At 36.9% G+C, this 14,727-nt stretch overlaps 2 protein-coding genes across 2 annotated transcripts; both read left to right on the forward strand.

Annotated features, from left to right (window-relative positions):
• Positions 1–1,169: 1,169 nt before the first annotated feature.
• csrp1b (cysteine and glycine-rich protein 1b) lies at positions 1,170–6,775 on the forward strand. The gene is made up of 6 exons (XM_028447182.1): positions 1,170–1,226; positions 2,967–3,076; positions 3,521–3,689; positions 4,823–4,952; positions 5,222–5,315; positions 6,223–6,775. Exons 2-6 carry the CDS (start codon positions 2,968–2,970, stop codon positions 6,297–6,299), a joined length of 579 nt encoding a protein of 192 aa, XP_028302983.1. The 5' UTR covers positions 1,170–1,226; position 2,967; the 3' UTR covers positions 6,300–6,775.
• Positions 6,776–8,728: 1,953 nt separating this feature from the next.
• On the forward strand, positions 8,729–14,456 carry LOC114463547 (troponin I, slow skeletal muscle-like). The gene is made up of 8 exons (XM_028447183.1): positions 8,729–8,746; positions 11,074–11,109; positions 11,295–11,301; positions 11,385–11,426; positions 11,516–11,647; positions 12,802–12,891; positions 13,871–14,047; positions 14,220–14,456. The coding sequence occupies exons 2-8, from the start codon at positions 11,096–11,098 to the stop codon at positions 14,322–14,324; spliced, it is 567 nt and encodes a 188-aa protein (XP_028302984.1). The 5' UTR covers positions 8,729–8,746; positions 11,074–11,095; the 3' UTR covers positions 14,325–14,456.
• Positions 14,457–14,727: the final 271 nt, after the last annotated feature.

A 14,727-nucleotide genomic window follows, 5' to 3' on the forward strand; every position in this document is an offset into this window, starting at 1 on the left:
AATAACAAACACACAGTACAGCACAATATAAAATCATCAAAATAAGAATGGTGTCATCATTTATTCATTAAAAATAATACTGACCCTCAAAAAAGAAACCCCTTTAAATCTGAAAATTAAACTTTACACAAAACCGTTCACCAGCAGAACCTTTCTCTCCTGAATCTGAGGCCTTCCATAGAATAGTATAGAATTTTATAAAATAACATAAAAGATAAGATGAGATAGGGATGTCCCGATACAACTTTTTCATTTCTGATATGATACCAATATTGCAGCCTTGCATATCGGCTGATACCGATATTGATCAGATATCAGCATGAATCATACATACTTTTTCTTTTCTTTCATAAAAAAAATAATAATTACTTATTTTGCAGCGTGAAATGTTAGAAAAGACTTGATCAAGTGATGCCACTCAAACAGAGAACAATAGTTAGCAACAATAGGAATGAGAAAAACTGACCCATTCATTATTAACCAATTGGTTACATACATTTTAACCTTCAACATAATATCTACAGTATTCTACAACTGAATAAAATAAAATAAAAATGAACTGGGGAAAAAAAAAAAAATCTGAGAATCCAGAAATTTGAATCAGATATCTGAAATTCGTTTTCAGGCTAATATTGGATCAATATTGGATTGGGACACCCCTTAGATAAGATAATCCTATATTCATCCCACAGTGGGGAAATATGGATTGATACAAAAGCAAAAACTGCACTTCACATATTGGGAATAAATATTAAAAAACTCCATTACAGTGAATTCAACGTGTTAGTTTATAGTTATTGCTAATTTCCAACGGTTGTATATTTACTAATATATAGGAATTTGTGTTTACTCTTTTTTTATCACTGCCTTTAGATCATTATTGCTTTTATATTGCTTATTTGTGTATAATGTGTAGTATTTTTTTTTGTTACATTTAATCTCTTAACTGTAAGTCCAACTCATTTTGAGACATTTTTCTGATTTGAAGATTTTAATTGTAATTACTGATGTAACCTAAAAATACACAAACATGCAGTAGGTAATCTATAGGTTTATTTTCCAGGATCAAGAAGTGGTTCAGCCATCGGTCGCCCTTCTTCCCTCCTACCTCTCCCTCTTGCTACCGACTCCTCCCTCAGGCTCTGTCAGCTTGTTTTCCAACAAGAAACTTCTTTCAACTCAGTCGTCTCTTGGTTTCATCAGACAGCGCTTCACTTTATTTCTAGGTAAGTGAGAATGAAAAATCATGTAAAGATTTAAGAATTTATTTTCTGAAAAATAGATATAAAATTGGCAAATCATAAAGTATGAACCTATACATAGGAGAAAAAAACACTTGATTAAAAGACTTAAAGTCATAAGTGGGAACACAAGGTTAACTAAATATCCTGGGATTGTCCTACTTTTCCTGAGCACCAGATAGTAAACATAGATTAACTCTTACTGGAACAGATTGGATTATTCAAACCTATGTTCATGATACAGAATATTGTAAAATGGATGATTATATAAAAATGTTACATCTCTGGATCAAAGCCTGTAGAGTCGTCTGAGGACAGGGTCAGTAAAGGAAGATTACACATCTGTGGAATTTTAAACAAATGAATTTCCTGTTTGAAGGAGAGAATTTTAGATGTGTGTCCAATGACGTGATGGTTATCTTTAATTATATTACGTAATATGGCTCCCGTTAAACCTAAATGTACAATACACTGATGAATGGACAGAGAATTAAAATAAATGAGTGATGAAACAGAGGAATCTGAAGTGAAATCACTTCAGATTTCTTTACTTCTCAATAAACTAAAAGATCTTTAGTTGCTACAGCTACACAAACAACATTTGGTTGTGTAGTTAGCTATATCCAAATGATCTAGAAAATATTTCTGGCAGCTTTGGTTTGCAATGATAAAAAAAAAAAAAAAAACAATTGATGCAATAAGTGGCTCATTCATTATTCAAACCATGCTCCTTCTTATGGCTTGTTTAGCTCTTTTTAATCAAACTATGCTTGGAAAATATTGGGCCTTCTGCAAAACCAAAACAGGATTAGGGACCAAGAACACAACGTGCTAACCTGTCACAAAAAACAAACTGCTTAGTGATACGTGCTTAGTAATTCAGATAATGGCAACTCTGGTGAAATATTCCAAGGCAATAAGGCTTAAATAAAATGTTCCCTGTAGACATTTTAAGTCTGACTCAGTTCTGAGTTATAATCTGATTAATTGGTAATAAAATGCATCTTATTTAACTCCACTTTAAAAGTTTAATGATCACGAAAGAAACAGATCTATTAGCTGATATATAATTTAGATCAGTGTTTCTCAAAAGGGGTAAGTGTATCCCTAGGGGTTCGCGATGGCACTACATGGGGTGCTTGACAGACAGTAGAAAACAAATGAAAGCAACAAAAAATACGGGGTTTTATTATGTTTACTTTTAGTTTGAAATTAAAATCATGACACTAATGATGATGGAAATTATCATAATTAGAACATGAACCAAAAATACAAAAGTCTGTTTTGGTTCCATAACAGGCGGGAGTGACTGGAAATTATAAAAACTAAAAACTTTTTTTACAAAATGGGATTCTTTAAAAAGTTTCTTATCACTCATTCATCCCATCTTTATGCTCCATTGTTTTTTTTTCATAGTAAAATGTTCTAGTCGGACAAAGGGGGTACTTGAGAACCAGTGGTTTAGCTGATACTTTTTTTGCAGATTAACTTGTTTAACAATCAAATCTAATTTAAAAATCCCTGATACCCTTCTTCCTAAAGTGAAGGATGTATTTCCTTCCTTTACTTGAGGAAGGAAAGGCCTTTGTATTAGAACAGACTCACATTTCTCCCTTTAGAGGTATTGCCGTAGCTCAAGTGAAGGAGAGTATTTCTCTCTTGGATCTGGAGGTTATAAACAGTGTATGAAAAAATGTACACAAAGCAGTTCCTCTTTATTTGCAGAATGCCTTTTGGAGGAGGAAACAAATGCGGCTGCTGCCAGAAAACTGTCTACTTTGCTGAGGAAGTGCAGTGCGAGGGCAAAAGCTGGCATAAATCCTGTTTCCTCTGCAGTGAGTTATTAAAATCTTCACATAATCAGCTTTACTTGTACATGGACTCCTTGAAAGCATAAGACGTGTCAAAGAGGAATGTGGAGCATTTGGCGTCAGGGTGGGGAAGTGGAGTGAGCATCTACTGGTTTTCACTCAGACATCTCACTCCTTATTTGGTTGGAAAAGTGACAGAAGCTTAGTCGTCCTTATTTGGCTGAGGAAAGAAAACAACCCCCCTATCCAGAAGCACAGAATTTGTGTGTGTGTGAGTCAGCTAAGAACAAACCAGTCGAGATGTTGCCTTTTCCTGAGTGTCGCACTATTTTCTCATTAATTTCATATCAGAATAGGGTGTAATGTGCACCACTGTTTGTTTGGACTGGCTTTGCTTCCTGTGGTTGATTAAGAACAGAAAAAAACTGACCTGAGGTTTGTTTTTATTCCTCTATTTTTGTCGTAAAGTGGTTTGTAAAAAGAACTTGGACAGCACCACAGTGGCTGTACACGATGACGAGATCTACTGCAAATCGTGCTATGGCAAGAAGTATGGGCCAAAAGGCTATGGCTTTGGAGGTGGAGCTGGAACGCTGAGCATGGACACAGGAGCAGGACTTGGAATCAAACCTGAAGTGTGAGCAAGACATCAGCCTACTTGTTCATTTCACTAATCAAGACTTTAGGATGGGATATTAAAAGAAGGAAAGAAAAGCTTGACCACTGTAGTAAAAGTGTGCATTATGTGTTAAATAAAAAAAACACTTAGTCTTTACACACTTTTGATTTTCAATTTTAGTACACTTGTGTGCAGTCCACAACTTTCAGAACCCTCTCCCTAGCTCCCTCCCTGCTACTCTCTTGCCCTGCCTCCAAACTTTCCAAAGTCCCACCCCCAGAGGTGCTAACAAGCTAACTTTAGCCTGACAGCAACATCACAGTACTACAACATGCTCTGTTAAAAGCATATTACTGCAGCGCTTCTTTCACTCAATGTGCACACACCAATCTATCAGCAGCAGTGTAACAACACAATGTCACTCACAGCAGCACACACGGTGGCTGTGGTGAGAGCAGCGCGCACACGAACAAACACATGCACTACAGAGTTCTCGTGTAACACTTACAAATCAAATATAATGTAAATCAAGCAGCAGTGATTACCTTTCAAGCAGAAAAGTCACCAATTCCATCTTCTACTCCTCCAGACCACACACTGTAGATCGCACACTGTAAAAAAGACAGCGCTCCAGCCACTGGAAAGGGGCGGGGACTGTGAGCAACAGCTATCAGACAGTCCATCAAACAAATTCTGGCTCTGATTGGTTGTTTTTGCTCGGTCGCGGTGCATTCTGGCAATCTTCCAAAGGCTGCAGGAGCAGCAGGGGGGACTCAATGAGCCTGTTTATTTTACACAAACTACTAGTTTCATGTAAAGCTGTCCTTACATAGTGACAGCTTTAGCAAATATGACACAAAGTCACTTTTATAAGAGTTACAGACTGCACCTTTAAAAAAATAATAATAATAATAATAATCTAAAATGAAAGAGAATGTTCTTTAACTGACCAACCTTGTCATGTTTTGTCAAATTTATTTTTATTTTGTTCTTGGTCTTGTCAAGACCAAGACAAGCCGCGACAACTACCAAAAGTCTTGGTCTTGTTTTGGTCTCAGTGCATTCTGGTCTTGGACAAGTCTTGGTCTTGGACAGTGTGGTCTTGAGTACAACACTAATCAGTATATTTCAATGCATTTCCTTCATTTCAGACAAGCTCCTCACCGTCCAACAAATAACCAAAACCCTTCAAAGTTTGCCCAGAAAGCAGGAGGCTCTAACGCATGTCCTCGATGTGGAAAAAGTGTGTACGCAGCAGAGCAGGTGATCGGAGCAGGCAACGTAAGTAAAAATCCATCCTTAACCAATTACAAAAAAAAATTCAAACTTGACAACAAATTAATTCACTTTACTTTAGTTGTTAACTCAAAATTAAAGCTTTGCATATTTTTCTTTTGGAATAAAAAAACAAGGTGAGTCTTTTGAATGTTGATCAAATACCAAAAGCACATCCTTGTAACAATGATCATGCTTTAGGAAAAAACTTTTGGTGTGATATCAAACAGAACTGTGTGTTCCCTATCCTGAGTAAGAAATTCCACTGTTTTCAGTCCTGGCACAAAGGCTGCTTTCGCTGTGCTAAATGTGGCAAAGGATTGGATTCTACCACCGTGGCAGACAGAGACGGAGAGATCTACTGCAAAGGTCTGTGAAAATCAGCTGGATCTAAGATGGTCAGACAATGAAAAGAATATCAGATTCTTTGTTTCTGTTTCAATCATTCAAATATTTAACATGAAGTAATATGTATACCTATTGAACATCGGATTATATTTTTCTAAATCTTTTTTTTACCTAATCAGTTGTAGAAGAAGTTTGCAAAAGTCATTAGAAAAAAATATGACAAAATATGAAACAAAAATTGCATTATTGGTTTTTGGTTTTCTGTAAACTAAGTCAAGCAGAAATTGTAAGACGAGGAATATACCTTTATATGCACGTCTTGGGGAGAATAAATAATAAATCACAAACCGGTGGCCAGAGAGATCAAAATTACTTCACCTTCTGAAATGGAAATACCTGGGACATGGACTAAACCCTTAATGCCACGTTTTGGGACAATATCACATTTCCACCATATATTTTGCTGTAATGGGTGGTCTAACATCTAGCTTTAGCAAAAGTAGCAAACAGCTGGACATCAAATCTTGCAAGTCCTTTTTTCGAGAGATTTCTGCTGTGTAAATGAATGATAATAGTTAACCCCATTAACCATATTAAGTCTGTTTGGAACAATTTTGGGAAGTTAAATAGCCTGCAATGACATTCAATCAGGAAAAGCTGATGAAGCAGAATGAAAACAAAAATATGTAAACTCGTAAACAGAATCTTGTCTCTTTTTTAGTTAAGAGCATCTATCTAAGAGGTTAATTTGAATTTGCAGAACCTTTTTTGTTTTGTTTTCCAAACAACCCTGCTATTTTCCTGTATGCAGGGATTTTTGTCTAAATTCGGACTAAAAATAAACTTAAACATAATTTCAATATTGCAAATAATGCATTCCAAGTGGATATGGTTGCATATGTCATTTACATTTTAATGTCATCCACAGGCTGCTATGCAAAGAACTTTGGTCCAAAGGGATTCGGCTTTGGTCAGGGTGCAGGAGCTCTGGCTCATTCCCAGTGAAGTTCACCAGAGACCAGCAGCTCACACTCAACACTGTCATTTCAACGATTGCAAATACATTTTAGCAATTGCCATTTTTCCTGTGTCAACGCTAAATGATAGCAGTAACTGATTTGTAGCATTTTGTTCCGCAAATAGTTCTGTGCTTCATTGGGATCTGTTGCAAAGTTGATGAAGAGACACATTCAGCTGTGTAGGTTGTGCATTTTGTATTAGTAGTTGCTGATGAAAAATGTCGCTGTAGTGTGGCAAGATATACAAAAGTTAACTGCATGTCAACAAGAGTGTTTACAAGTTTACCAAAAAATAGAAGGGCAAATGTTTCCCATTGTCATGTTAGCATTACCCTCGAGCACCTGACATATTGACAGATTGTATTATTAATACATTCAGCTCATTAGCTGTCGCATAAATTAAAACCAGCATATCAAGTTTTTTCAACACCATGTTATTAAAAATGTTTTTTGGGTGTTGCTTCAGGGAATCTCTGGTAAAATCAGGTTTTATGCATTTCTGAACTCGTTATTCCCTACTATCATCATCTAATAAACACTAAAAGCAAACAGCTGTTGTGGTAACAAGCATGGTCATAATGTTCTGCTCTGTGACTAGCAATGTAGGGGCAGGAACATTGTCCAAAATGAGGCAGATGTGGCAACAGTTGTGTTGGTGTCAATAACAGGCTGATTTCCGGCCTACTTATGCATATTCATGAGTGGGCGTGTCTATAGACGGGACACTGACTTCCTCCTCCTCACACGGTGACGTAGGGCCAGAGGACGACCCGCCCTCCCCTCACCCACTCCGTAGATGAGCTCATGCTGCTTTATAAACACGAAACGTGGGGGCGGGGCATTCGCCGGTACATACATAGACTGTAGAAAATACATACATAGCACTGCACGAAGGACGCTGACATGCTCACCTTTGTGGACGTGTCTGTTTACATGCCAATCACGGCAGAGAGCTTCCTGGAGGCGCGGCTTCTCCAGCTCAGTGCCGCGTGAAATTTGTCATCAAAATGGGAACCCATCATTAAATTGGAGCGAGGTGTTTGGGCTCTGCAGTAAGAAAGGAGCAAATCACCCTCTAACTAACGATTGAGGGAATCAATAAAAAAAACACTTTGGGCATGTGTATGAAGCACAAATAGCACTTTTATGATGTTTAAAGCACAGAAAAATTGATTTAGCTTAACATAGGATCTTTAAAGAGAGGCAGTTGAGTCTCGAGTCAAGTATCTGAGAAACATAAACTATAAACGCCAAAGATAAACTACATGATGAGGTTATGTTAGCCTAAAGGAAAGAACAGCTATTGTTGCCTACATCAGCAGAGGAGGCTAAAGTCCTCAAGAGTTAGAAGGACTTTATTTAATTGATTGAAAATAAATACTCAATTGTAGACCTTGTGGTCCACTGTCACCCAAGGACAAAAATGAGGCCTCTGACAAATCTCAATACCCGTAGCTATAGGGTTTCTTTGTGAATGCAATGGAAGTTATACTAAATATAGGCACTAGTAGGAGAATAATATTTGGCCATATGCTGCCAACAGGTGAGTCTGAGGGTTAGCCGTGTCTGTCTGCCCACTTACGGGATAATAGGAGATGAAAGCTGCTGTATCAACTTTAAATGTGTTACTGTACACACTGTGACCCACTATTTTACATGACTTCTAAATTTGTGTCACTGCAACACAAACCAAAGAGCAAATCTCAAAAGTAAACACAAGGCTAGACACAAATGATCTCTCAGCTCAATTTAGGGACTTACTTTCCATGTTTGCAAATGGAACACACGCACACACACGTCCACAGAAACACAATAATACACACGGACCAATTAGAGTAACACAAAGCATGAGCACTTAAGCAAACAAACTGAAAGAATAGCAGCATCACATGCTGATGTAATTTGTCTACTTTAATTGTGATGCCTTTGACAGACAAACTGCATTACTGTCCTAAAACCATGGCTTAGCAATGTCTGCAGCTATTATCTACTCAGACCAAGAGGCCAGCAGCCTTTAAGGAGAATCTCACAGAAGCCACAAAGAACAACAGAAATATGGCTAATTTACACTAGTTTCAGTCAAGGCTGAGAGATAAACTCTTGAGTTCAGACTTAACCTGGTACTCTGAGATGACCAAGAGAAAATTAGACAGAGAAAGTCAATTGTTATGTCGGGACACACCTAAAAGTTGACAAATTGATATTATCAAAGTGCAAATGAGGAGTGATGGGCCAGCACAACACTGTGGGTGTGCGTGTGTGTGTGTGTGTGTGTGTGTGTGTGTGTGTGTGTGTGTGTGTGTGTGTGTGTGTGCTTCCATCCATGGGTCTATTTTAGTCCCTTTGTGAAAAAAAGGAGGGACAAAAAAAAGCAGGAGATAAATACTGTGATCTTCTCCCTGACTTTGTGTCTGTGTCCACAGCAGAACAAAGGTAAGGTCACAACTTTACTGTTACCTTTCCATTATCTCTGTATTTCTTCTTCTGAGTGACATTTGAAAGATGTTCTGGTGGTTCTGACACCATCCCTTGTGTGTTTGTGAGTGTAAACTTGTTAAATGTATGCATTTGGAAATATTTAAATCAGCATGTACCATTTTGTGAAATGAGAAGATGAAATGCAATTTGCTAACAATTTAACACCAAAATTTTGGTCATATAGTTTGTGGGTAAAAAAAGCTTAGTGTGTTTTTTTTTTTATATTTTTAAATATGAAATTCATTCTCACAAGTCATATTTGTGACATTACAGATGTTAACTAGAAAAAACTCAGAGACCACAGACCTCTGCAACCCCATATTACATTGTCGCCTAAATGTTACAAAGATATTGAGAATCTATTGAAACACTTCTGATGCAGCATCAACTCAGCTATCCAATAGTGTTTGTTAGGTCAAAATGTATGGGCACCCCATTTTATAAAAAAATGGATCCAATCTGGATGAAACTTGGTGGATTGAAAGATGAACCAACCCGACATGTCAGAGTTAAATTTCATAATGATCCGTCAATTAGGAAGCCAGATGTGAATTTCTATGAATGTGAATTTTTGCCAATAATAAGGATTTTTAATTTTTAAAACCGATCCAGATTCATAATGATAATCCAGATCATCCCCAAAATCTAATCACTTGTTTCTTATCCCATTTTGGATATTTCCTGAAGATTTCATTAAAATTAATTGATTAGTTTTTGAGTTTGACTGATCACAGACAAGAAAATGCAAGCAAAAGCATAAAAAGCCTTTTGTCTATAACCTGTGTTCACTTCCATTGTATTTCTGCACATAATCAAAAAGCTATAAGACTAAATGGAACATTCCCATTTAATGGTAACCATTGGGTCAGATTAAATTACATTTTCTGAATCATGTTTCCCCTAAAATGTAAAAAAAACATAATTGTCGTTTTTTTTTTTTTTAAACATTTTATAAATGACAAATAAATACACATTTTTCCACATTCTTTGCAAAGACTAAGTCTAGAGGTGATGTGTGACCGCTTGGAAAAGGATGAGTGTCTTTGGTAACAAGGAAAAGAGGACAGCTATCAGCGAGTATCTTGAGTCTCAAGATGAGTCTAAAACCTTTGTGTTCTGATTGACTCAGATCTGACATTCAGCAGTCAGATCAAATCTATCACAAAAACAACTTCTACCACCTAAAGAACATCTCCAGAGTGAAAGGTTTAATGACAGAAAGATCAGGAGAAACTGGTCCATGCTTTTATCTCCAGCAGACTGGACTATTGTAATGGTCTTCTAACAGGAATCCCCCAAAAGATCATCAAACATCTACAGCTGGTTCAGAACGCTGCAGCTCAGGTCTGAACCAGAACAAAGAGGTCAGAACACATTAGTCCAGTTTGAAATCTTTACACTGGCTCCCAGCCAGCCTCAGAATAGACTTTAAAGTTCTGCTGCTGGTGTATAAATGTGTGAATGGGTTTGGTCCAGAATACATCAGTGAGATGTTAGTCAGGTATGAACCCAGCAGGTCTCTCAGATCTATGGACACAGGTCAGATAGTGGAGCCCAGAGTTCACAGTAAACATGGTGATGCTGCATTTAGTTGTTATGCTGTAAAGAAGTGGAGCAAAGTGCCAGCAGAGCTGAAGTCAGCATCACATGTGAACATTTTTAAATCAAAGTTAAAGGCTCTCTTTTTCTCTATTGTGTATGACTGAGGGATAATTTAAAATTTTAACCCTATTCATTGTTCTTCTGTTGCACTTTGTCATCATGTAAATGCACTTTGAATTGCCTTGTGTATAAACGTGTGCTATACAAATACATTTCAAGTCAGCTAGTTTATAATTGTGTCTTCAAACCACAAAACGGTAAAACTGAAGGCAAGAAATGAACTATGTGGAGGTGCTGCTTTCTGAGGGGGTGGGGATATATACAGTATGTGCATGCCTACATCTTGTCTGCCATCACTTTTCTGTTGGGCAGAAGTCTGTCACTGAGTGATTGTTTCCAACAGGCTGTGCAAACACTACCGCATACGTTATCATATAAAGCGTTAAAAGTAATGACCAGCAAATTAATATCCAAAAGCATCAAATAAATGCAGGGACATTTACACAATCTATGGACGATGTAATTTATTTCAAGGTTGTAACGCAATACACTTGACGAGAGTGGAATGAATGTAGGGGGAGCTAAAATGGAAACCAGTTAAGACCCTTTGGGGCTCCAGATTCAAGTGGTCCCCACAGTCGAGCACTTTGGATTCAAACCGTTTTATTTTTGTCTTCTAGGGGGATTTGAGATATAGCCAACATGCCTGAGAAAGCGTAAGTGTGTTCTTCTAATACTCTTTCCATTTCCAAATGAGGGACAGACAAATGGGATGTATGAATAGAAACATGATTTACGGACACAGATGGTAGTTTTAAGAACAGTTATACAAAAATCTAACTATAATTAACTAAGTCTGAAGGAAACTTCTGATTTTTGTCTTTTTTTTTTACCTCCACAGGCTCGAGGTAGGATCTAGTGAAGAGAAATCCAATTAAAAATGAACTCTTGGCATCATGTAAAGATTTTTTTTTTTTTTTTTTTTTTTTAGAGTAAATCTAAAATCTCAGCATCACGCAAGCTCATGCTGAAGGCAAGTCATTTGCATAATTCCCATAATTGCAATAGTAAAGGGACTGGTAACCAAATACAAAAACTTATTTTGTTTCTCACATGTTTAAGAGCTTGATGGTTGCTAGGGCCAAAGAGGAACTGGAGCAGGAGATGATGGAGAAAGAAGAACAGAAAGCAAAGTACCTGGAAGAAAAAGCTCCGACTATTCAAATCAGCAGCATGTCCTTGGAAGAGCTCCAGGTATTACTGACAGCTACAAAAAAAAACATCATCTTTACCTGATGTAACTGATTAGACTATGGTTACAAAAAAAAGGACCCTCACTTGTCCTGGAAATGTACAAAATTAACTTAAACAAAAAGACAGTCAACATCCCCCACCAGATTGGTTGTCATAACTCAACTTTTTCCTAAATGTCCTAACTCTAAAAACTTAGATGTATACAAAAACTTATACATCAGAGTATAAAATTACTAACTATTTTAAACAGTTTCTAAGAAAAGCTGTCCCCTTTGAAGATACCTCAAACATAGTAAAGAAAAACGGAATAAGGGCAATAACTCCAGAAAAAATAATTGTGCACTTCTCATTTTCAAACTCCATCATGGTATTGATACCCTGGAGCCACACACCAAATTTGGTTATTCTATCTTAAAAACTTTCTAAGAAAAGCTGTCCCCTTTGAAGATACCGTGAACAGAGTAAAAAAAAAACAGGACAAGGGCAATAACTCCGAAAAAATTAATTGAGCGCTTCTCATTTTCAAACTCCATCAAGGTATTGATACCCTGAAGCCACACACCGAATTTGGTTATCCAATCTTAAACCGTTTCTAAGAAAAGCTCAAACGGAGCTCAAACCTATATCCCCCTTCTACTTTGTGGTGGAGGATAATAAGCTTGCAACCATCAAGCATGGAACTAGTGTTAATTGTATTGACTAGAATGTTTAATCATTGTTTTTGTCAACTGCATTGACAATAACGAGACTATGACTGATAGAAAAATACTGTACATGTGATGAATAAGAACTACATCAAATAATCTTGATGTTTTTGTTAACTAATAAAAAACTAATTTCGTCACATTGGCCAAAATCCAATCAGAATGCCTTCATTAATACCATCAGGTTGATACATGGTAATTGAATCTTTAAAAGAAAAATGCATAAACTTGTATGCTTTATATTTTAGTCGATGATATCTGTAACATATTTGGAAATCTTAATGTTATTTAGCTGGCAAAAACTATACCATAACTGAAAAAGATCTGATGAATAAAATTTGACAAAAGCCAAGATGCATTTTAGTCAAAAGATTTTGTCTAAAATTGAATCAAAATCCACACTGCATAAAAGCTTTCTCTTTAATGTTTTGTTTCTTACTCAACATACAGACGCTGTGTAAAGAGCTGCATGAGAAAATCAATGTGGTTGATGAAGAGCGGTATGATATTGAAGCCAAGGTCTTGCACAACACAAGAGAGGTAAACATTTCTATTTCAACACTAGCACGCTCTTATTTCTAATAGAAAACACAGTTTTAAGTTATTTTACTTGTTTGCAAGTTATGTTGTATTGATGTGAGGTCCTCAAATTAAACTGCATTTAGACACTTCAGTAGAGAAATTTTAGTTATAGATCTGGCTCTAGACATACTGAAAATGCATAAATAATTAAGAGCGTCCTGATCCAATATTAATATAATCGATTATATCAGCTTGATATTATGGATATGACTGATTATATCAGCCTGCATCTAAAATTTCTAAAGTTTTTATTGGATTTATTAAGGTTATTTTTTAGGGTGTTGTAATTACATTTTGTGTTCATGTTAATTCACACTATACAAAATATGTAATAAAATATGTATGATTCCTAGATCACATCGGATCTTTCTGAAGTGAATGAGTTGTATCGGGACACCCCTAAAAATAATACTGTTAATGCACACTTAATGTGCATCTTCTTGCATTTTTTGGCAGCTTTACTGTAAAACTACTGCTACCTAATAACATTAGGGATGCACCGAATATTCGGTGGCCGAATGTATTCGGCTGAATATTGCAAAAAAAGCCACATTCGGCCTTTGGTTTAGTGAGTTAAAAGCAATAGTAGCCGAATAGTAGCGTGTGACGCAATCAAACAACGTGCAGTGATTTTGAGTCGGAAAATTGTGTGCGCTGAAGAACCAGAGCAGCAGCAGCAATAGCTCCTCCATTCCGCACACAAACACAGCCAGATTCTCTCCTTTCCGCTTACCGCTCTCCATGTAAACATCCCCATCGTACAGTAATTAATAGCCATTCTTATGGAAGGTAAAAGACAATGGAAAACAATAAGCAACTAATTTCAAAACACTTGTTTTTCCTTTTAAGACATTCGACTGCATAACATTGCATAACCCACCTCATGAGTCAAAGTTGTGTATCACCATCATCATCGTCCTTCTCGTCTTCCCCAAAGATCAAAGACCTGATCATCAAGGTACTGGACCTGCGAGGGAAGTTCAAAAGGCCCAACTTGAGGAGGGTGAGGGTCTCTGCTGATGCCATCCTACGCTCCCTGCTGGGCTCCAAACACAAGGTTTCTCTGGACCTCAGAGCCAACCTCAAATCTGTCAAGAAAGAGGACACAGAAAAGGTGACAAACTAACTTCCACCACTAGTCGGTAGATACTATCATTATTTTACACCTACAACACGCAAGATGTTGTTTTTATCTGAAGTTCTGGATTATTAGCTTTTGGCAAATCTCCAGATATTCTGGGCATGAAGGGAAAGAAAAATCTTTGTTTATTCTATTTATGACGCAGGAGAAAACTGTGGAGGTGAGCGACTGGAGGAAGAACGTGGAGGCCATGTCAGGCATGGAGGGTCGCAAGAAGATGTTTGATGCAGCCAAAGGCCCCAACCAGTAGAACAATGTGACTGGCTCTGCCTGCAAAGCCTAAAATCTAAAGCAGAAACACTCAAAAAGAGAATATTTTGATATTTAATCATCACCTGACAAAAGATATGAGTGATCACTGAAATAAAGCCAAGAATGAACATTTCCGTTTTCTTTTGATTTGTTTTTTTTTTTTTTGACTGAAGGAATAATACAAATTGATGAACATTAGTTTCCAATTCAAAATGCAAGTATGTCATCGGGCCTGTTCTAAAAGGAGCACTATAGTCAACAATGAGCTTCATCTAACATCTGATTTACTGTATTTGGCAGGCTTCAAACTCACAAAGATAAATACAGATGACTGATGCATAGTCAATTCATTATTATTATTATTATTATTATTATTATTATTATGGAATTAAATACTGCTG

The sequence above is a fragment of the Gouania willdenowi genome, chromosome 5 (genome assembly GCF_900634775.1).
Source record: "Gouania willdenowi chromosome 5, fGouWil2.1, whole genome shotgun sequence".
NCBI lineage: Eukaryota > Metazoa > Chordata > Actinopteri > Blenniiformes > Gobiesocidae > Gouania > Gouania willdenowi.